Source organism: Dicentrarchus labrax, unplaced genomic scaffold (genome assembly GCF_905237075.1).
Source record: "Dicentrarchus labrax unplaced genomic scaffold, dlabrax2021, whole genome shotgun sequence".
Taxonomy (NCBI): Eukaryota; Metazoa; Chordata; class Actinopteri; family Moronidae; genus Dicentrarchus; species Dicentrarchus labrax.
In genome coordinates this window covers 6,076,389-6,099,738 of record NW_026136705.1, presented here as the reverse complement: position 1 = coordinate 6,099,738, position 23,350 = coordinate 6,076,389, and the positions used below count along the sequence as shown (strand labels likewise).

At 37.7% G+C, this 23,350-nt stretch overlaps 1 protein-coding gene across 42 annotated transcripts in view; it reads right to left on the bottom strand.

Moving 5' to 3' along the window:
• Nucleotides 1-4,428: 4,428 nt before the first annotated feature.
• dlg2 (discs, large homolog 2 (Drosophila)) overlaps nt 4,429-23,350 on the bottom strand; it is a 219,563-nt gene continuing 200,641 nt past the window's right edge. For 31 of the 42 annotated variants that reach the window (XM_051401464.1, XM_051401462.1, XM_051401477.1 and 28 more), the window contains 8 exons: nt 22,702-22,798; nt 20,218-20,268; nt 17,506-17,607; nt 15,873-15,896; nt 14,309-14,481; nt 13,961-14,070; nt 13,619-13,710; nt 4,429-11,935 (listed from right to left, as the gene is read on the bottom strand). In XM_051401464.1, the coding sequence (XP_051257424.1) occupies nt 11,829-11,935; nt 13,619-13,710; nt 13,961-14,070; nt 14,309-14,481; nt 15,873-15,896; nt 17,506-17,607; nt 20,218-20,268; nt 22,702-22,798 (756 nt within the window). In that variant the 3' untranslated portion in view covers nt 4,429-11,828. Of the gene's footprint in view, nt 11,936-13,618; nt 13,711-13,960; nt 14,071-14,308; nt 14,482-15,872; nt 15,897-17,502; nt 17,608-20,217; nt 20,269-22,181; nt 22,228-22,701; nt 22,799-23,350 lie in introns of those variants that run through there. The other 11 variants (XM_051401463.1, XM_051401468.1, XM_051401501.1 and 8 more) reach the window with 4 other exon arrangements.

Genomic DNA, 23,350 nt, shown 5'->3' with positions numbered 1-23,350 from the left:
AAGGGGGAGCTGTTAACAGGCCTTGCGACTTCAGTCTGGTGGTTGATTGTATCACTTATTCAGGAAGGCGAATACCAGAAATACATTATTTGATCACAATGATGATATACACTCAACATTCACCTTCTCCACAGGTAGCAGAACTTAATTAAATACAGAATCTGCAGTCTGCCACTGCTGAAATCCTTAAAAATATGAGATAATTGTAAAATGCATCAAATAAAATATACATTAAGAGCACGGACTGATCTAATCATAATAGTAATCAACTAATAATCAAAACAGGGTTACAACATGCTCTGTGTTTGTTGGGAAAATCAATATATAACATTTAGAACAATACAAATGCAAAGACAAACATTAAGACGTATATACAGATAGTCTTCTTGGAACATGTCACATTAAAATCCTTAAAAAGTCTAAAACTAAAATCTACTCCTACCTCATTCAAAATTCCAGAATCTAATGTTCATTTCTAAAGTTTTGCTGCTGGACACAAGATGTCTCCTACTTCACTGTAAAGTCCATTCTCAGTGGATGTGCACTGGTGGCTTCAAGTTTCTGGATGGACTTCTTAACTATTGGTGATGTCACAAATCATGCTGGTAGGCCCCGCCCCTTACAATCATGTTCAATGAGCTCAGAGAAACTTTCCACTTTCAGCAGATGAATGTGAAAACATCCTTCTAGTGTCAAACTCTGGACAGACAGCATTCAAACAGCACACTGATTTTTGAGTACAGAGGGACTTTTATAAAATCAACACTAGCGCTCTTTTTTTTATTTTTTATTACTGATATACATGATACATTGGTGACAAGTGATTACTGTGAGACATTAAACTGAATACACATACAAGCAACATACAGCAAGACAAAACATAAAACAATTACAACATTGTAAACAATACCGGGGTGGGCATAACAGTAACGGCATGAGTATCTGTGGGGGTATTGAGAAGAGGAATAACATAATTAAAAGGCAAGAGGACAGTGAAAAGTATATATATTATATATCATAGTATAATAATTATAATACAAATAAGTGTATCATGTATTAAATAAATAACCAAATAAGTAATGTGGAACAAAGAAAAGAAATAAAAAGAGTCTGCAGCATATGAATTGCTTTAAAGGTGATCAGTGAAATCTTAAAATCTCAGTTATCTGAGATAGCACTTATCCAAACATCCTTTTTCAACGCAGACCTGTCATCTTCAGCTCCATGGCAAAAAGCATGAACAATTAGATATATTTAAATTAATTTATCCCAAACAATCTCTACTGTGATTGCTCCACGGTCAGTTGTGCTGATTAGCTGTGAGGTTTGCCTGGATTCAAATGCCACAAATCCAGAGTAATATAGCCGTTTATACCAGCACAACCTAATGACTGCAACAATGGTGGCACCATAAGCCTGTTTCATGAAAAATGACACATGTGAAAAGGACAGGTATAAATAACCTTACTGATGGCTGGATTCCATTTAGCTGCTTCAGTTTCAGGGTCCTGTTCATGCTGGCTCACTGTCACTGGAACACTTGAACAAAACGGAGCCACTGTTAATGTCTTCAGTAACACCTGGGGTTTCATCAGGGCCTAGCACAGGACCTCACTGATACACAACTTCACCAGCAGATGGCCAACAATACACATAAAGAAGGAAAGACAGGAACTGACAAGAGTCAACTGCCAGAGGAACATGAAGTTGCACTGTTTATGGAAAAGAGGAAATGGGGTTTGTGGGGTAGTGTAACTGAACATTTCCAGTCTATGGACTCTCTCACATGGTTGTGTCCTAATGTTGATTCAAAGCAGAGAGATACATACGAGGCTGTATATGTGCTTCAGAGATCCTGGTTTATCCTCAACACTATTTGTTCAGAATTTCTTAGACTTTGGAGGTATTAAAAACAAATGTTAATCACAGAGTCATGACACAGCCAGATTCCATCACAGTTCCCTGCATGGTTACTGTCCATGGTGATAAAGAAGGTGATTTGAATTTGATTGAATGCTGGTGTGCTGCAGCCTGAGTTTGATGGTGTGCCCTCAGTGGTGAAACAGGTGGTATACCTGTAGCTCCTATGGTTCAACAGTGTATAAGTAGTATTTTACTGCTGTAGGTGCATGTCGTTTTAACTACTTTATATAGTGTAACCTATAAACAAGATACAATCAGTTAATAGATTACAGCAGATACTATTGCCTAAAGCTGCAATACGTAACTTTCATTAAAATAACTTTTTGTCTTTCCCTGACACAACCTGAGAATGTGACTTAACAATTAATTCATCTTTCTTTGCTTTGATTGGTTGTTTTCATTCAGCCGCGGTGGAATTATGCAAATGCCATCAGGAGCACCAGGAGAAAATAGCCTTGATGCTCTTAAACCTGAGAAAACACTGCTTTTTGTAAGGGATAAGCCGCAAAGGTTGGAATCCATGGGTTTAAAAGCCCTGCACACCTACACAAGTGTCGCACATGAGGTCACCTAAATAAGGGCATTGGAGTTAAAGGTACAATATTTTCCTCTGCAATGTAGTCAACAAAAGGTAAAACGTAAATAAAATACTCAAGGAAAGAACCTTAAAATTGTACTTAAGCACAGCACTTGAGTGCTGTCAAACATGAACCACCAATGGCAGCTGAGTCCCAAAATAAAAATCTATACAAGCCCTGTCATGTTCTCTATATTTATAAATCAACAAATTATATCTATAGGTCTGCCCATAAGAAATATATCCTCTGTGGTTGCTGAAGTTGTGGCTTTTACTGATAAAGACAAAGATGTCTTACCTTTTAAAGCATCTAATATTCGGTGTTAGATGCAGGTTTTGATGGAACTCCTGTTATTGTCATTGTGATGTTGTCATACTATACTGCATTATATTAGATAACAAATTTAAAATGTGCATGTAAGAAAAACTATGCCCACATAGTTACAAACATGCTTGCAGAATTCTCTACCAAAACCTGTGAACAAATTCAGAATATTGCTGTATGATTCCGACAGGGTCACTATTAATGTTATTGTATTTTCCTGCATTGCTTGCTGGCTGGCTGGCGGCCTCCCTCCGTTGCTTGGACTTGCACGTGATAAGTTCACTGCACTGTGCAACTCAAAAGGTCAATCAGGTTGAACTCTGCAAGGATACAGGGGACTGGAGAGTGCAGGGGACTGGAGAGTGCAGGGTGGTGTTACCACATCAATGTGAAAGACACAAAAGGTGAAACAAATTTAGCCTGATGCAGTTTTCATACTCCTCCACCCGTTTTGTAAGGCTTTTTTTTATCTTTAAACTACAACTGACATTTGAACCATAAGAATGTTACTACTAACACAGCATACGGGCTATGTTTAAATATTTAAGGAAACAGTAGGTCACAGGCTACAGTATGAGCCATGTTTTGCTTTTATGATGGAAACGTGCACTCCTCATCAGTGGTACATTTATGCCCTCTTGTGGATTGGTGATGACACGGCATACAGTATCTGCTGTTGAGTGTGTGTAGTGTGAGTATAATGATCAAATTAGAAAAAATACTCAAATGTGTACATCTACATTTAATTTGGGGGAAGCAGGTGTGTAAATACAGACAGTACAGTTGCACATTGCTCAGTTATGAATTGCTTCAATTTATTATTATTAATTAATTAATTAATTAATCTTTCCTGTTATGGTCCTTATATATGTGTAAAATGTCATTCATTGAAGACCTTTGGTCATGATGGCTGCCTGAATCAGACCCAGACCAAACCCCCTGGCCACTGCAGCATGGACTCAGCCTTGGCACATGTGGACCCAGCTCTACCAGGTGAACTACCAGGGCACCCCTAGTTTTAGTTTTTAGTTTAGTTTTAGTTCATTATAGTAGGTGTCAGGTGTCAGGTGTCAGGTGTCCTCCACACATGCTGTATAAATTAGTGAGCAGTCCCTGCAAGAAGTGGAATAAACACACATTTGTGTTGCGCTAAATGCACAACAGGTGTTTAATCTGGGCTGCATTAGACACATGTGTTATGCATTTAGCGCAGCACAAATGTGTTTGCGCTAAAGGTTGAACTGAGAAATGATGTAAATTAACAAAATATATATAAACGTTTATTTCATTAAAAAAGCAACAAGTCAGGTTGAACAGGCTGTTGCACAAGTTGCACAATGTATATTTTGTATACATACTGACTGTTGTCATAAGGAAGACGTTGGATTACTACACACACCTTCAGGCTCCTTGTGTAAGCTAATGTATCCTAGTACACACAAAGACACAGTTGTGCCAGATGGTATTACTCTGTCCAGTGTAAACACAGATATTCCACGTTGGCACCGATAATTATGCGTGTGGTACCTTACCTATTACCTCTTATGCACACATGAACACAAACCCCAAACAGAGCAAAACAAACAATAAGACACACAGCCAAAACTATCACCCTTTTTAATTTCCTTTTGAAACGATGGTTGCTGTAATAATGTGTATATATACTGGATATATGTATCTCTGTAAGTATTTATATATAAATACATACAGCGATGCTCTTAAGTAGGTCATTAAAGCAAACAGATGTGCATACAGTAGCATAATGCAAACACAACTTCCATGTTCTCCATGTTCATAAACTTAAATAAATGAAAATGTCAGAAAAAAAACATCTATATAAAAAAACGTAATCAGCTGTTGAGAAGTAAATGTAAATGTATGTAAGTGTAAGTGTGTCCTGTATGTCCATCACTCCAAAACAACACCAACAGTCAAATGTGTAAATCAGATATGGCATATATGCTTCATCTTAAGTGCACAGCATCTTGTTATTGAACAGACATGAAGGTTTACAAACAACACTGAATAAAACCAAGGTTTACATGCATATAGAGCAGCTTATCTTCAGGTGCAGTCAACTTTCCACCAATAATGAAAACTGAACATGTGAAAACTTGGCCTAACTATTTGTGTTTTTGATAATTTGTAAACATTTCTTGAACAAATCCTTTTTGGAAATGATCATAGCAAGTGTTTTCCTGCAAAAAGTTATTCCACATTTCATGTGAGACTCAATGTACAAAATGATGGAATTAATTTGAAGCTTGCAAACTGAGAATAAAAAAACATCCGTCATTTAAACTGCAGTACGTAACTTTTATAAAAATAACAATTTGTCATATTTTCTGAAACTTTGACTTTAGTAGTACATGAGACAGATGATCTGTGAAACAATCAGGCTCTGTTCTGACTCGTTCTAGCATTCCTAACGGCATGATTTTTGAGCCTCAGTCCCTGGTCCCAAAGTACGGAAGCGTATTGCATTCACTTGAAAAAAAAAAAAAAACCCTTTTCTGAGTAATTTTTTTTTTTTGTCTGTTTTTTGGAGTAATTATTTCTATTTTTCTGAGTCATTTATTTTTGGGTTTGTTTTTTTTTATATTTTTTTCTGTTTATCGGAGTAATTTTTTCTGTTTATCGGATTAATTTTTTCTGTTTTTCTGAGTAATTGTTTTTTCTGAATTATCGAGATACTTCAAACTCCCGCGAGAACCTCCAACCTGCAAGTGACTCCCATGGACCTATGGTGACTCCTGCCCGCACATACATGCCCCATCTTCAACTATCTACCGTACCGGGTCAATTTTGCTATGTATATATTGCTATATAGCAGATCTGAATGGGCTTTCCTTCTGAACAACCACAAAGTCCTCAGGTGCCTGCATAGAGTCGACAAACTAATGATAATACCATCTACATGACTTAAAGACAGGGCTATCTCCCAGTGTCTGAAACCCAGATCAAAGTATAACTTGATTGAACTAAACAAGCCGCTCATGTTTGTTTCCGTTAAATCGAGCTCTCAATAAAGGAATTAATGCGTCTCTTGTTTCAAATGCTCTCTAAACTCAGAAAAAAAATTAGTCCGAAAAACAGACCAAAAAATAAATTACTCATAAAAACAGAAATAATTACTCTGAAAAACACAAATAATTGTGTGAATGCAACAAGTGAATGCAATACGCTTCTGTACCAAAGCGTCGGTAATTGACAACCTCGGACTGACACTCATTGTTGATATGCTATAATGTCACAAGACAGGGGACAAAGGTCATCACTTTATCGCTTAGCATCATGGTTTTTTGTTGTTTTTCCAGCTCTGTGTTGGGACACAGTAGAAGACATGCTTATCTAAAAGTTAAAAAATTTGGATGACATGGTGATTTAGATTGGTCTAACTTTAAGTAGGGGCTAGTCATATTTATGCAGGCACAACCTGCACGGGGCAGCTCAGGCACGGAGGGCAAATGGGCTGTTGCTCAGGCAACTTTAGCCCAACCTTGTGGCCTGACCAGTTTCTCCTCCACAACTAGGGAGGGAATGCAGCTTTAATTCCCATAAAATTTGAAGGACACAATCATTTTGTCCTCCAAATCCCAACTAAATCTCCATGCAGGTCTGCTGTTTAATGGAATGTTCAGGCGAACGTCACCAACTAATGAAGCAGGAAGTATCATGTGAGATCTTACTGTATTTATCAGTCACTGGTAACTAGACCAGTGGAAAAGCCAGTGCACTGTAGGATGCAAATAATGGAAGCCATTAAGTCCACTCTGTCATCACAGGTTAAACCAGGCTGGTTCCAGTTGGACCACCTTATTGTTGAGGAGCACCATTACCATCCACCATTAATCAGGGTTTCTGCACGTTTCAACGCGATACATTTAAGACTTTAACAAACCTTTTTAAGATTATTATGAATGCAATTTAAGACCTACATCTATATTGATAAAAAAACAAACACAAAGCATATGAAGGAAACTCTGTATTGCCTCCACATTGGTTTTGTTTTGTAGTTATTAATTTAAAGCTGCTGTAAGGTTTTTTCTGAAACTTTCACTATATCCTGACAGTAGTACATGAGACAGATTCAGGTTATTGGATTTTTTAAGACCCTGTGGACACCCTGATTAATGAAGGATGCACCTTCATGGGCAGTGTTCTTCTAAAGATGCAACCCCTGAATATGGACACAATGTCAATGCAATATTAACCCAGGAAGAGAACAATACTAAAAATATTGTTGAACGGAAACAGGAAACGTCGATCATAAATCATGAATTTACTACTGATTGAAAAGGCAATGTGTATTTACCAAAACATATTTCTTGGACAACACCTCTTACAACAGTGTTTTTATTTAAGTTTAAAATAGACACAAGTCTGATTAAATGATTCAAATCTGTAGTTTGATCATGTCTTATAACACAGCAGATACCCCAATGCTTCAGTTGCGTTGAATATTGCACATCCACAGGAAACAGAAGACTGTTGCAACATGCATAGGTCAGACATCCTTTACATTTCCACACAAAAATCCCCACCGGCCTGTAAAATATCACGTGTTACAATGCTCACAATGACTTTGGAAGTACTGTATTAGGTTTAGCATTAGTATCGAGCCAGCGTATGAAGATATATTTTCTTTTACATCTGGTCATATTGCTGGCCAGTAACACTTTTGAAAAACAGTGGTCAAAATATTGATCTCATCATAACCATTTTAAAATCTTTTTGCCACAGAAACGCTCATTTGTAAGATAAAATTACATAATATAAAAGATCTGTTAAGCCTTTAACTTTATCAGTACAAGGCATCAACACCCTCAGTATAATGACTTTTACCTTAGATCTGATTCAGCCTTCTTTCACTGGAGTTAAATGTGAAGGAAGATTCAATAAAATATTCTATTTTCAAACGAAAGGTACATTTATAAGCTTTAATTTCTGATATACAGTAAACCTTCTCTGTTAAGGCAAGTGGTGACCAATACGTTATGGAAAAATTTGCAAAAGAATGACGGCAGATGTCTCAAAACATATCGCAAATAGAAAAAGGAAACATTAGAGTTGATTCAGAGCTGAAAAAGTCTCAACCGATCTATGACAAGGGATGAAAGAGAAATATGATTCTATCTGTACATAAAAACATCGTCTTCAAGGTACACACTCATTAGGAGAAATGTTTTAAGCTACTACAGGTAGGCCTACAGTACGTGGTCCACCAGTCAGTTTTCTCAGGTTTCACTGTGCCATCTTACACAATAATCAGTGGATTTGATTTATAATTGCTTTAAAAACTGTATTAATTACTGTTATCATACAGTGCCTGTTTACCAAAAACAATGAATAAGTGCACTTTTGAAACGTCCTATTGATTAGAAACATACCTGCATTAATGTAACTACTATATTTACTGGATCAGAGGTTGGGGTGAAACATGCTGTCTAAATCAAACAGCAGGAATACTCGAATATATATCACTCAAAAATTGTAGTCATGGGAATCTAACGACCAATGGCGTTGCAGTTAGACAGAACAGGAAGGTTATCACACTGGTAGATGCATTAGTCATTCCAAGTGCTTTAAGTACATAATGGATTTTTATTTTTAACAAAGCGAGGTACTATATTGTATGCCCTTTGAAACAAGGCAAGCCACTGGTGAGTAAACTATACATAGTGGATTATATTGTATCGTGTGTCTGCTCAGGACATCAGAGCTCATCCACTCCTAAAACTAAACTCTAGGCTAATAAATACTGAGAAAGCTTCATCCAGGTCTCCTGGCTGATTCAGGATGGTCCTTGTTGTCCTGTCAGGTGTTCTGCTGAACATTTAAAGGTGTTTTTAAACCAGATCTGTAAGTTAAAAGGGGTCCGGCAAGGATTAGAGGTCAGCCAGAGGTCCTAGAGGTCAGCCATGACTGTAGCTTTAAAGGACCAGTGTGTAGGATTTCGTGGCATCTAGAGGTGTAGTTTCAATTTGCAATCATTTGTATGGAGCACTGCTCCTAAACTGAAATACTATTTTTGCACCTCCGTTTTTTGAATGGGTTTTTGGTTAGTGAGCTGAAATTAGGTCTGTGGTTAACACAAGTGCGAACCAATCATGATGTCACCCATTGGTATTTTAGCATTTTGAAGCCTAGAGTTTCATGGTTGTCGCCATGTTGGGTTTTTCTGAGCCAACGGAGGTGACGTACAGCAAGTTGAGCTGCTATCACTGGCTGCGCTTGGTTTCAACTCATCTGTAGCAGGAAACAATGGTGGCTCGCCTGGTGACACATTGTATCAGTACACTAAAATATGCGTCTGACAAATGAGGAGAGAGATACAACACAGTAACAGAATCTTGATTTATTTTTGATCAGCACTGCCTAGTTTGACAGTTTGATCTGAGTTTGGTGCGTTGAGCTGGACGGACTCACTGAGAATGACCTGTCAATCATAAGGAAGGCACGCCCTAAACAATACCCTGCTTTATCATCTATTTTACTCTAAATGGGACCATCATTTACTAAATGAACATGATGCTGTATCGAAGAAGACTGAAACTAGAGATTGAGACCATACACTCATTAGGAAACTGTTTACTGAGCTCATAAAACAAGTGAGAAGTCGGCTCATTTCTGCATAAGACTCCATACAATCAGACTTTTTTTTTAAGCTAATGGAGCTGCCCCCTGCTGGCCATTAGAAACAATGCAGGTTTAAGACACTTATGCATTTGCTTCACCTCTCAGACCCAGAAGTTCTGTGCATTATAACACTAGCAATAAAATATGTCAGTAAATACTCCACCTGTTAATTTTGTAGCTTTTACGTGACTTAAAAAAGGCGGTTGCTAACAAGTGGCTACATGAGACTACAGAGGTTGTTGGTGACACTAAAACACAGACTTATCTACTCACTTGTACGCCTTTACAGCCATTCTAGAGATGGCATTTATGCTTCAAAAATCATACACTGTAAGTCATGTTGCTGAACAATGTGTAGGTAACCTTTGTTTGCCACAGAGCTTTTTTCTCTTTTGCAAAAATCCAAAATCTAAAAATCGCAAAACATCCTATTGGTTTTGTGTCAAAGGAGCCAGGGCAATGCTAACTTATGGGTGAGCCTAAAAAAACAGACCAATTTATAGCCAGTGTTTGGTTTGTCCATTCTGGTCTACTGTAGAAACATGGCGGGTCAACATGGCGAACTCTGCCAGAAAGGACCCGCTCCCTCTGTAGATAAAAACAGCTCATTCTAAGGTAACAAAAACACAATGATTCTTATTTTCAGGTGATTACACACAAATTAAAACATACCTATGAATATAATATTGTATTTCTGACGATAGATCCTCCTAAATGTTACACACTGGACCTTTAAAACAGCGTTCTGTTTGAACAAGGAGCAGGAGATCCACCTGAGAGTCAATATAAGTGTTTTAGGCTCACCAATGACTAACACTGTACATTGTGTCCATAATCAGTATGTTTGAGTTTTTACATTTTCATATCTAACAATTAAAGACATTTTTTCAAGTCTGTCTCTCTTGTCAGGTGCCCATATGAAACAGGTTCTTCTTGCTGTTCCTCCTGTTCAGACCGGACATTAAGAGATCCTGTCCTAATGAACTTAGTGTAAATGATGGGGGGCAAAATCCCGCAGTCTGAGTTAGACATGGGGCAACTGGGCATCTTTCTAGGTCTTTTTAGTACAGAATTTCCACTTTGTTTCACTATTCCTCTGCTGCAGCCTAGGGCCACAAGCTATAAATCCAATCATTATCATCAAACCTTTCTCATTAGGATTGGAACAGCCTGTCCGAGGAGAACAAGCCATCTGAATCAGTATTCTCTTCAAGGTAAAGTAGGAAAACTCACCTTTTGTTTAATCCTTAACGACTCCATAATGTTTAACTGAACTGCATTTTTTGCAATTTCTGCATTTACTTTACTTTCATTTTCTACAAGGTATTTTTTATAATTTCAAAAAGTATTGGTCTTTTATTTTGTATTTCTATTCTTCACTGTCCCTACTATTAGTTTCAAAAGACAGAAATGTGTGTTCAGTATAAATTTAATCACTACTTAGACCACGCCTCCACTCCAAGTCTACAAAATACAAACATCAAATGTCTCTTTCACCATCCACCCTAACACAGTCACAACATACTACATCACTCACATAAAATATGCTCTGTAAATGACCTTTTAATCAAAGTTATATTTTCAATAATAAATAATTCTGTGCTTTTGTGCCCTCTAGCAGTTTAAGTAGCAAAATATAGTGTTACATCTCTGTTGCCGATAGCAGCTTTCTCTCTTTTTCTCATCATTGTCAATGCAACAGCTGGATGAGCAATGTCTGCTTTTAAATAAAAAAAAACACATGGAAATCTTACAGTGAATAATACATGTTCCTCACACATCCTCAATGTCAGAGAAATAATTACAGCAATTCAAGGAAGAAACGACAATGTAAACAAACACAAAGTGAAGCTGTGTTCAGGGGATGCAAAATCAGATAAAACATCAAACTTCATATGATTATTTGCCGCAGGGTGAGGGGAGGGGGAGGGAAATGGTGTCGCAGCTGGAATACCTACTTTCCTTCCTATGTTAGAGGAGCAGAGAACTCTGTGTATGCCAACAACAGTTTACTGTCTGCGATTCAGCACAGCACTGATGTGGACACACACACCCCATATTTATTCAGTTTTCATTACATTATTTGTTTTCTCTTTGTTCAAATTAAAAATCAACAAATATACAAACGATTCATGTCTCAAGACCTAAAATTTCCTAACACTTTGTGGTATACATTCAGGAACATTCATGTTGAGTGAAAAAAATGAAGCAATAACCAAACATACGAGAAAATAAGATAAAAAAAACCCAAAATATATTCACAATAGTTATTTATGAAGACTAATCATCGCCACACAGTTATCATATGTTACAACTTATTACTAGTTTCTAGCAGTCCAGACTCCCTTCCAGGGTGATGAGTTATTATAGTTTCTCCTTTGAGGGGATCCAGATATAGGGTCCTGAATGTTCCTCTATGACCTGTTTGCAGTAGTTATAAATGTCCTCTAAGGTGTCTCCTTGAACCAGGGCTGCAAAGCAAAGGGAACTCTTTATGTACTATGAAACACTGAGACATCACATTTAAATCATGACAGTCACACATGCAACTTTTGAATCAGGAAGCCTCACAGCTGTCAAATGTAAAAAGTGGCAATCTGAAAGATTTTAATTTAAGTAAATGTCTGTTAAGTCACTATCTATTGGTCAATGAGCCCATGGCCCACTGATGAAAGTATTGTAATATTTATATATTTGCAGTATTACAAACTGGCACTTGAAGTCAGTCAGTTGGGGATGCTGTCTGTCCATGACGTCATTCATGGTTTTTGCATTCATTTGAATGGCCAGAATAAATGTATTTATTAACTACATTTTACACATTCTATACACTATAACTATATTTTCACATAGTATACACTATACTCAATACTAAATTGAGTATGTAATGTGTTCCAACTGCACAGTATGTGAATTTTGTGTATGCAAGAAATGCCCAGATGTATATTAGGTTAGCTTGAATTTCTGAGCATGCTGCGTGAGCTTACTGCACATACTCAACCGCCCCATAATGCATTGCGTTTTTTCTGACTGGTAAATGGTAAATAGACCTGTACTTGTATAGCGCCTTTCTAGTCTTCCGACCACTCAAAGCGCTTTTACACTACGTGCCACATTCACCCTTTCACACACATTCACTCAGTGATGGCGAAGTCCATCAAACAGAACTCATTCATACACATTCACACACTGATGCATGGCATTGGGAGCAATTTGGGGTTCAGTATCTTGCTCAAGGACACTTCGATATGTGGCGGGAGGAGCCGGGGATCAAACCAACACCCTTCCGATTAGTGGACGACCCACTCTGTCTCTGAGCCACAGCCGCCTGGTCAATGGCCGAGGCAGACGGCTCTATACAGTTTTTTACTATTTTGGTACGCTATTTCACCTCTAAATTCACTTCTGAGAACATTACAAGTGAGAAATCCACTGTGTAGATTTTGAATATTGGCCATTTTACAAAAATTATGGTGAATCAAAAATATGCTCAAACATTTTCAGAGTTGGTTAAGAAGCACCACAGGTGGGAGCTAGAAGGCTTCTGACAGTCCCCCAGTTCCCTGTTACCTAATTTGTTAATAGTGGCTTAACAGATATTTATTGAAAATATAATCCTCAACATTGCCACTTTAAAGCCCCCATGTATAGGATTTTATGACTTCTTATGGTAGAGTAAAAAAAGACCCAGTGGACCCCTTCGTTCGAGTTAAGAAATGCAGGATCCTACCACTAATATAAAACAAATATTATATATTTTAATTTTTACACATGCAATCTAAACAAAAAAAATCCATAGATTAAATTAAATTGAAGAAATTCAATAAAATCCATTATTACAGTCATTGTAAGTTAAAATCCTCCCATGCCCTACTGTTGACTATCTTACAGAAGTGACACATCACACTAACATTGTTCATTATATAACTGCAGGAGTTAGTTCATCATTAGTCCAGTAAGTCTGGATTGGGCTCAAGAAAAAATGTCTCTCCATTAATCCTGATCATTTCAGACCCTGTGCATGCAGTCCTTTTGTACTGTGGTAGGCTGGAAGGAGAGCCTTTTAATCAGCAGTGTGTTTTATCAGTGTGCTTGTATACTGCAGTGAGAGACAGAGAGGATTCTTTTGCTTTGTGCTTTTATGAACATCATACCTGTGAAGAATTCACCAAACTCCTGCTCCAGCTTCAAAGCCCTGTCAAATGTCTTCTTGGCTTGCTCTTCTGTCAGTCTCTTATTCATGTCCCTGCACACAAAGGACACAAAGCATCACATAAACATGATTCTGTCTTTAGTTTTATTTCAGCTTATGAGAACTGTGAACCAATTACAACTAACACTTTATTCTTACATTTATAAGCAAGTTATAATGTAGTTTTTACGTAGGTACAAGGACAATTTAGGCGATTATTAATGTACAGGAAACATACAGGCTAGTGGAAGATTATAGAATTAAAAAAATAAGTACTGTAATAAAAGACTAAATTAATACTCACATTAATGAATCAATAGACTTAGGTTTTATGAAGATGGCAATGGGATAGAGTTGTGCTACTTGTAGTCGTTTGATGGCATTTCCAGACACATCCAGGATACAGTGTTTACCCTGAGACAGGCATGAAATTACAAGAGATGTACCTCAGGTTATGATATAAAGCTGCACAATGCAAATTAAAATAAATGTCATATGGTGTAAATATATCCAAAACAACATCTACGACATTATAGCTTTTCTATTACTTGTCTGTGGTGCATCTATTATAATTTCCCTTCGGGGATAAATAAAGTATTTACATTTCTATCTATCTAACATATAGCTTTTAGAAACAAGTAAAGAGTCTCACCCTTTCAGCCACATATTTTACAGATTGGACGCTTGTTCCATACAGATTATCATTGTACTGTCCTGCCTCAATGAACTTGTGCTCTTGGATGTCCTTCTCCATCTGCTCTCTGGACATCACAAAGTGGTAGTCTCGCCCGTCCACCTCGTAGTCTCTCTTCGGCCGGGTGGTATCTTTGGTGGAAGGAGGACAACAAGCCCTTTAAAACTTACACAGCAGACATTTTCTACATTTCCTTTTTAATTCTCACAGCAGATCTCACTCAGGTCCATAAAACACACAGCAATGCTCTTAAAGGAAATATTAAAGGATATATTATATGAGATTTTAAACATAATTAAATTAGCAAACAACTGTTCTCTATGTAAAGATATAGTGGAGTCATGGTGTCTCTCTCCCTCTGCCTGTGTTGTATCACAGCCTCTCTGTGTTTGTTTCCATAGCCGGTCTGCTCCGACTGAAACTGCTGTTTTTATCATCTACGTCGGTGAATGAAGGATTTATTTCCACCAAACCAGAGTTGGTGATTGTTGGAACAGTGGAAAGACTAACAAAGACAATTCTGGCGAGTTTGAGTTTGTTTCTGTCCACTTTTACAAATTACAGTTTTTGCCTATGGGGTCTGGTGACGATATTACGGCTGTTTCTGGTTAACAAAAGGCGATTGTTGGAAAGACTAACTAATTTTGGTTAGTTTTATTTTGTTTCTGTGTGTGTGTGTTTTTTATGGTTATCTGCTAGGTAAAATGACGGTGGGTTGTAACACACATTGTTTTGGTCCAAGATTCTAGTGCTCTAGTGCGACAAATAGTGGCTAATGAATTTTGTGTATATATAACCATTAACACTGTACATTATCATCAGATTATTTTTGGATACCTTGTTGTAATTAGCACAAACCATGCAGATATTGATAGTACCAATAAAACCTGTCTTACATCACAAAAACAATGGCATTACTGTTGCATTTCTTTATATAGGGCAGCACCCTGCTGTTCTGTGCTGTAAAAAAAAAGAAATCCTACCAATCCTGACTAAGTGGCAAACAGAGTTTGGTCAAATGGTTTTGGCAAATAAACTAAATGTACCTTCAAGTTATCCACGAACACATGTGCTTGTCATGAAATTTGCACAAAAAAGCAAGTAGGGAAACAGGACATACAATGTTGTCACGTCATGTTTTGCTGAGTGTAAAAAAACTGTGTTATTTTATTAATTAGCAAATACTTGGAGGGCAAATGTGCTACAAAAACCAGAATGTTGATAATGAATTCACAATTGAACACTGTTAGCATACAATGTGCTTGAAAGCTTTTGAGCAAATTTCACTGGATACCTTTAAAGAAGATGGCTGATAATGAATGCTTCTACAAAGGTAGTAAGTGTACTATTATCTGTTTCAAACTAATATATGTACATTAACACTAACCACTCAAACGGATTCTACACAAACAGTACTTCTAAAAGGACAGAAGGAGTAAAGTTTTTATGGGGACAAATTACTTCAAGACTCACTTTGTAAATAAAGGGATGAAGAATAAACTCAGCTGATCCGCTCACTTACCTTGGTGCCCTGAACTGTTGGCAGCTTTATATGGTTTAAAAGGTACATTGAAATAAAAGAGATGAGTAAATCAAAACATGCAAAATTAAAAACTGCTTTGACCTGATGAAGAACACATTACACAATGCACAGAGGAGTGGGATGATCCTGTCAGGATGAGTCAATATGGGGCTGGGCTCATGGTATTAGAGAAAAAGGTTTCATTTAGCCATAAATCAGGCCCTTCACTCTGTGTGGACGAGACTAGAGCCTACAGTTTCACAGTGGTGTGTGGGTTGTCTACTGAATTCATGAACCTCATCGCCGTTTAACAGAAGGTGATCTGTTAATTTCAGCATCCACACAAACTAATATTTACCAACACTTGAGAATGAGGTGGACACATTTCCTGTCTTAGAATCTCACTTCATTAAGTGGCGGATTCATTTCCCATTCTATCTGCATGGAAAGAACAAGCCTAAATATGAAATTTGTTACCCATTAATATATTTCATGAAGGCGGCAGGAGATGTTATATTATCAGGATTTGATTTACAAAAGTAAAAAAAAAAAAAGTAGTTAGTACACATAAAAAACTAAAAAACAACTGGAGCACAAGTTCACTGGAAGATTTCAGAGCCTGTATAATATTCCTATAATATCCCAATAGTGATCTGATAGGGTTTACATACTTGCTATTCGTACTTTATAGTGAGATTCTTTATTCACTTTATTTTTTGCACTGTAACACTGACATGATTTACTCAAGAAAGCCTTGTTTCTGGGGGAAAAAGTCTTCTCTAAAAAGAAAAAAATTTTTTGTCTTATTAAGATATCACAGCTAATACTGAGCTAGATTTAACAAGTTTCAACAATGGTTTGCATAATATGCCAGCAGAGGAAAAGGATTATTTTCCTTATTTTAGGAGGCATTATTTTGCACAACTTCTCAGTTTAAGAAAAAGTAGTCTAGTCCCAGTGTTGGAAATGAAGCCGCTGTTTGGTTTGTCATTGTTTCAATAAGAAACGCTAAAAATAAGAATGCTTCTGGTGCCTTCATTTAAGACAAAGTCTATTGAAAGATAGAATTAGATTAAGGGACACATTCTTACATTCAGCTCATTAAAGTGACCTTAAGTCTATCTTAAATAACTGAGTTTTAATTGCTTGTAATAAGCACAACTTGCTTATATTTTTGGCATTGTTTTCTAGTTTTAAGGTCCATTACAGTATTCAGAGGTTAGAGTTTTATGCTAGTTTTAAGAATTCTAGCCAAGCAAAATTGGCTTACTCCATTGGCATTGTTTGGTGCTCAATACAAGAAAATGTCATTATAAATAACAATATCTGTAATCTTGAAGGGCTGCCACGCACTGTGTTTGTGTTTGTGTATTTGTTTTCATTCAGGCATTTTAGAATCTCCCATAGACCAACAGCTATCAGTGATTTAAACAGAACAAAGGATCAGTGGGTGATGCTTGGGGGGGAAACTTAAAACTCCATGGTGGATATGATCATGGATATGATGAGTAAGCAGGTAAACACATCAATAAACAAAGACAATGATTTTACCATTTCACTCTCATCACGTCATGCTACAGCTGTTATGGACTATCATGAATACAACCTGTAACTTAACACATTAACTACTTACGTGGCACACAAGACCCAAACTTGTCTGGGAACTCTGATATAAGATCATCATTGATTCTGTCCTTCATTGGTCCCAGGATTATGACGGGTCTGGCATAATTAACTGGAAGGAAAAACAAACACTGACTTTTCTTAAAAGACAACACTTTAGCAACACTGTTTGTTATGTAAATTAAATATGAGATCACTGAAATGTAATTTAAAATACACATTGCATTTTCTGTAATATTGTGTTTCAATATCAGCCTGCTACATATTTACGTTCATGAACGTAGCACATGCATACATCCATGATTAGTTCGGAGCTTAAATGTGATGGTAAGATAATCAACGGAGGTAAAATGAATGGCTCAAAAACAATCGTGGCTCCAAACAGGAACTTTTGGAAAGAGAAGTGTGGACCAGGAGGACCCCTTTTCCACCAGATTGGCTCTGGTTCTTGAACCGGTTCCGGTAAGGATTCAACAACGGTTAACAATAAATAATCTTATTAGGAATAAAGCTGCCTCCTGTGTGAGCTGTCTGTAGCTGAACTGGGTCGGCATACGCTGCTGTATTTTAACGTTGGTCATAAAGGAGAGCCTGATATTTTCCTGGAGAGCCTGATAAAAGTTTGAGCTCAAACTGCTGGCCTAGGGCCCATTTCTGGTCCTCCATCCCCCTCCCTCAGGCTTGTGACATAATTTAGAAAAACATTATATAATTTGGCCCCCAAGATTATTTTTTATTATTTTCTAATTATATTTTAAAACATGTATTTAGTTTGGCACAAAATAACGACAAAGGTCAAAGATGTTCGCGAATGCATAAATACGGTTGATAAGAAGAGAATATAAAAATGTATAGAACCTGCTGTTGCATTTTTTTTTGTTAAGAATGATGTTAGTAATGGAAATATTTTCAGAATGTTGCACATTCTTGTTGTACTTGAACACTGAAGTGGCCCTCCTATGAGATGGCAATAGCGACAGTGGCCCCAAGCCAATATAAGTTTGAGACCCCTGTTGTAAAGGTAACTTTTCTTGTGTTGTGTGTGCTGGGGAGCTTTGTTTTTGTTTGGGTGCAAAGGTGCATTACAAGATACATGTATGTGTGTATGTGTCTATCTATATAACAGGTATAAGAATAAAAAGTATGCATAACAAGATATGGATGATAGTGGTAAATGGACCTGTACTTATATAGCGCCTTTCTAGTTTTCTGACCACTCAAAGCGCTTTTACACTACGTGCCAAATTCACCCTTTCACATACATTCACTCAGTGATGGCAAAGTCCATTGAACAGAAACTAACACATTCATTAACATTCACTCAGTGATGCACAGCATCAGGAGCAATTTGGGGTTCAGTTTCTTGCTCAAGGATGCTTAGACATGTGGCGGGACATGTGGCGGGATCGAACCACCAACCTTCCAATTAGGGGATGACCCGCTCTGCCTCTGAGCCACAGCCACCCCTATTATTGAGCGCTGGCTCTTTACTGTCTGTGATAAAAGCAAACTACAAACTGAAAAAACTAAAATGCAATCTTTGGCGTGATTGGTGGGATTCAGATAATATATATGAAAATGTATTGCATTTAAATGTGGAATACTAGCCAATAGGAAGTGTCATTTTGCCATTTGATAGCAACAGTTACTGTGGGTGATCATGATCATTGCAATTCCTAAAACACTAAAGTGGCTAAAAAAATCAGGTTATTAAAAGACAAACATTGCATTTGTTAAACAACGTGACACAACTAATGTGTGTATATTTAAATAGTTTAAAGTTCAAATATAAAATAGAACATAAAAATATATAGTAAGATTATTAAGGATAGTTGACGTTGATTCAGATATAGTCTTTTCATTGTTATCTTCAAGTAAATGGAGTAGTATTGTTTTGGTGTTTTTTGTGGTGCTTGTGACTATTTTTATTTATTCCTTGTTTATTATGTGCTGTTTTTGTTTGTGGATTATGTTTCTGTGAATGTTTCTTGTTCACAGGTATCTCTTGGAAAAGCGATGCAGTTGCTATATTCACACTGCAAGCCTCAGCACTCAATTTTTTTCAAATTTGTTTTGTTTGTTTGGCACATTATTTTTTTTTAATGTGGCCCATATCAGATTCCAGCTCCTGACCCATATGATGAATGTCTAGAGTGATGTAAAAGTCACATGAATTCTGATTCACACTGTTCACACTGAGGCCACATTGCAAAAAATCAGACCTGTATCTGATTTGGACCACATATGACAGTGGCCCAAATCTGAACTGAAAAGATCAGATCCCATGTGATTTGTGCTGTTCACACAGTCATGAAAAAATCGGATCTGAGTCACATATGAGCAATAAAATCAGACTTTGGCCTGCAGAATGAATGTGGCCAATTAAATAAAAATAAAATTAAAAAATATATAGTCACATGTTCCATACGTCATCCAAACATGTATGTAGACGATGCTTTGCTCCGAAGAATGACATGAGCAGAGCCACGCCGCCAAACTGAAATGCAAATTACTGCAAGGGTCCATCAGTGTTTAATTGAGAAATGTTCCCTACCTGGAGTTACTAATCACAGACGACATAAAGCCCAGAGCACAGCTTAAGTTTTGTTAAATTTCCTCCATTACACTGAAGTGTTTTAAAGATCCAAATGCATTAATACACTGTGATTCACATGCTGAGTGCTGCCTTTGAGGACGCATTTAGTGGGAAGTGACAACTTACTTTCTTGCCGCAGCACTGGCTCATATGAGAGAATCACGTCCTCTTGACTCCCTGGTGGTGAAAAATATTAGTATGCTATTTGGAAAAATACTCATGACTGACATAAACAACATGCACATGCATGGAAGCATACATCACAGAACATGTCTCTGTTATTTCTGGTCTATCTTACTGACTTCTCTGGTCCTGGGACACCAAAAGGCATGTATACAGTTAATGCTACATAAATGAATCACATGGTGAACGGTCACATTACAAACTGAACCAAATCATTAACCAAAATATCATCCATTTAAAACTTAATCTGGGAATTACAGATACATGGCAAAAAAGTTAGTAAAGCATGGTGATTTGAATCATATACTTGATGTGTTTCTTTACTGTACATAATGTTGGCAAGAGTGATGCTCTATCTCAGCTCATGATGTTAAGTGTATTTAATGTGGTTTCAAAGAGACATTAGGTTATTTGAAGAACTTGTAAGAAACAACCCTCTGCATCATGTGACAGATACAGAAAACATGACAAAACAGCTGCAGTAGGTAACTTAAAAAAAACAAAAAAACAAAAGGGGCGTGTTCAGGGGAGGGGCCTGGGATGGGAATCTGAGCCCCCCTAAGTCCCGCATTATCCTTATCTCTGCCACTGAGTCTTTCAGAGGCTGTAGATAGTGGTACCAATATGCTGTGCTCATGCTAGCATGTCGGGAAGGGGGATAAAGTTAGGGAAAATGTTGGCAATCATTTTCAAAGAGATCTCTTGACCTCTGACCTCAAGATATCTGAAAAAAAATCAGTTCTATTGGTACCCACAATTCTCCCCTTTACAGATATGCCCAATTTATGCTAATCCCAGGCAGTCTTTTGCATGCAGTATATTTATTTGTTTATGTATTTGAATATTTCATACTGGGGGTCCATAAACAGTGTTGGAATTGCATGAATTGTGCCATCCCAGTCGAAAAAAGTGTGGACGTGCTCCTGTCGTCAATTACTGACTTGGTGGATTCTTGCAAATACCATTAGGAGTACTAGAACGAGCCAGAGGAACCTGGTTCTTAACACAATATCTGTCCCATGTGGGACTGTCGGGATATAGTGAAAGTTTCAGCTAATATGACAAAAAGTTATTTTACCTACTAGTTACCTACTGCAGCTTTTAAATAAAAAGGGATTCCCTGAAGTATTTCACCTGCACAAGAAAATCTTAATGATGATAACGCTGCTCGCAGGTAAGGGCTCTTTGTTCCAAATGAATTCTTCACTTGAATCAATATGAAGGTATGTCTAAAATGTCTACACCAACAGTAAACAACACATTACAACATAACTAACAAAGCAAACAAAAAAAAATTCTACTTCAAACTGACATGCTCATAAGAAAAGGCAAAGGCATTTTAGTTGTTAGTGCTAGTGTCATGCAAACATGCATCAAACGTAATCAACATCAGTACGGGGTGCAGTTATATAAAACACGTTATGTCTGTTCAGCATGCAAATATAAGTTTGGGAGGAATCTCTCATTAAGCGGAATGTGAAAACCCTGCAGCTAGCCAGTAGTGCCTGTGCATGTGACTGCCTGACACCGCATCTTTACAGGCCGGAGCCCTCACAATAAGTCTATAAAAGGACATGATTTAATATCATTAATACCATACCATAAGAAAACAAAAGATATAATCCACTTCTGACTATGTTTAAATGACTGTCTCGGTTAAAAGATCACATTAAATGAAAAAGAAGAAATACATGACTTTTATTTATCCAATAAATATAAGATTGAAAAAAACATGTAATGTTCATGTCACCCCCTAAATGCCATCACTGAGCTTCAGCTCTTATGACAGAGATTAGCACACTGCAAACTGAGAAACAAGACAAATCCAACAAATGCAGCATGCAACAGTCAACAGTGGACGGGGGGTTTGGGGGCACAGATCAAGAACCATTCCTGGGCCAACTTACTGAAGGTCTTTGTCCCATACCCATCATCACCTATCCCCAGGATGTCCTATTGGCCGTCCAAAGAGAGCCAGAGCAGAAAAGAGAGAGGAAGGAGGACAGCCTCAACGTAAGCAGAAGGTTGGAGGCAGTGAAAGGTGGGAGCTGTGGGCCCACAGATCTGACACTGAGCAGCCAGCAGGGGGAGCCAAATACTACATGATAACACGCAGGCGGCTTGAACCTAAATGATCTCTGAAGCGAAACTGGGTCACAAAATATCACCATATGGGGACGTAGCACACAAAAATGAACAGCGGCAACTTGGCCTCTCTCCTGCTGACTGATCGGCATCTGAGCCAGAATATCTGACTGTGACCCCACAGAAAGAAAACAAAGACGACAGGAAATGATCATGAGAGGAAACAGGAAAGGCCTCCATGAAGCCTCCGCACCGGGAATACACCTGTGAATGCCCCCCGTCAGCCCTACGTGTGGACCTACACTCACTCTTGCATGTAAGTGTGTCTGTGAGCTTACTTACGGTCTGAATCACTGCCATCCTGCTCACCCTCTTTATTCTTGTAGAACGGGAACTTTCGTGTAAAGATGAAATTCTTTTTACGTTTGTCATTGAATGACTGTGAAGGGAGAGAAAGCATGGGGCAAACAGGTATATCTGTCACAGTCATGCAGACAAACAACTGCTTGCACAAAGTGGGACGTCAAGAAGTTCTTACAGTAAAAAGTGAAGATCTGTTCCTCCCAGATTCAGTCAGTGATTTTGACAATTTAACTGATTCATTATCAAGTATTTCATCAAGCTTTTCTGTTTCATATAATTATATTATGATATATGTTATATTATTGTAATTGTAATAACTTTAGGTTTTGGACTCTTGGTCTGACAAAAGGAGACAATGCAACCTGTTACAGACTAAACAATTAAAGCTATAATATGTAACATTTCCACATTAAAATGTCGATAAACATACACCGATCAGCCATAACATCGTGCCCCCCTGGGCACCTGGTGGTCCTAATGTTCTGCAGCCCCAGACCAACAGACTGCTCTGCACTGTGTGTTCTGACCCCTTTCTATCAGAACCAGCATTAACTGTTTCAGCAGTTTGAGCTACAGTAGCTCGTCTGTTGGATCAGACCACACGAGCCAGCCTTCACTCCCCACGTGC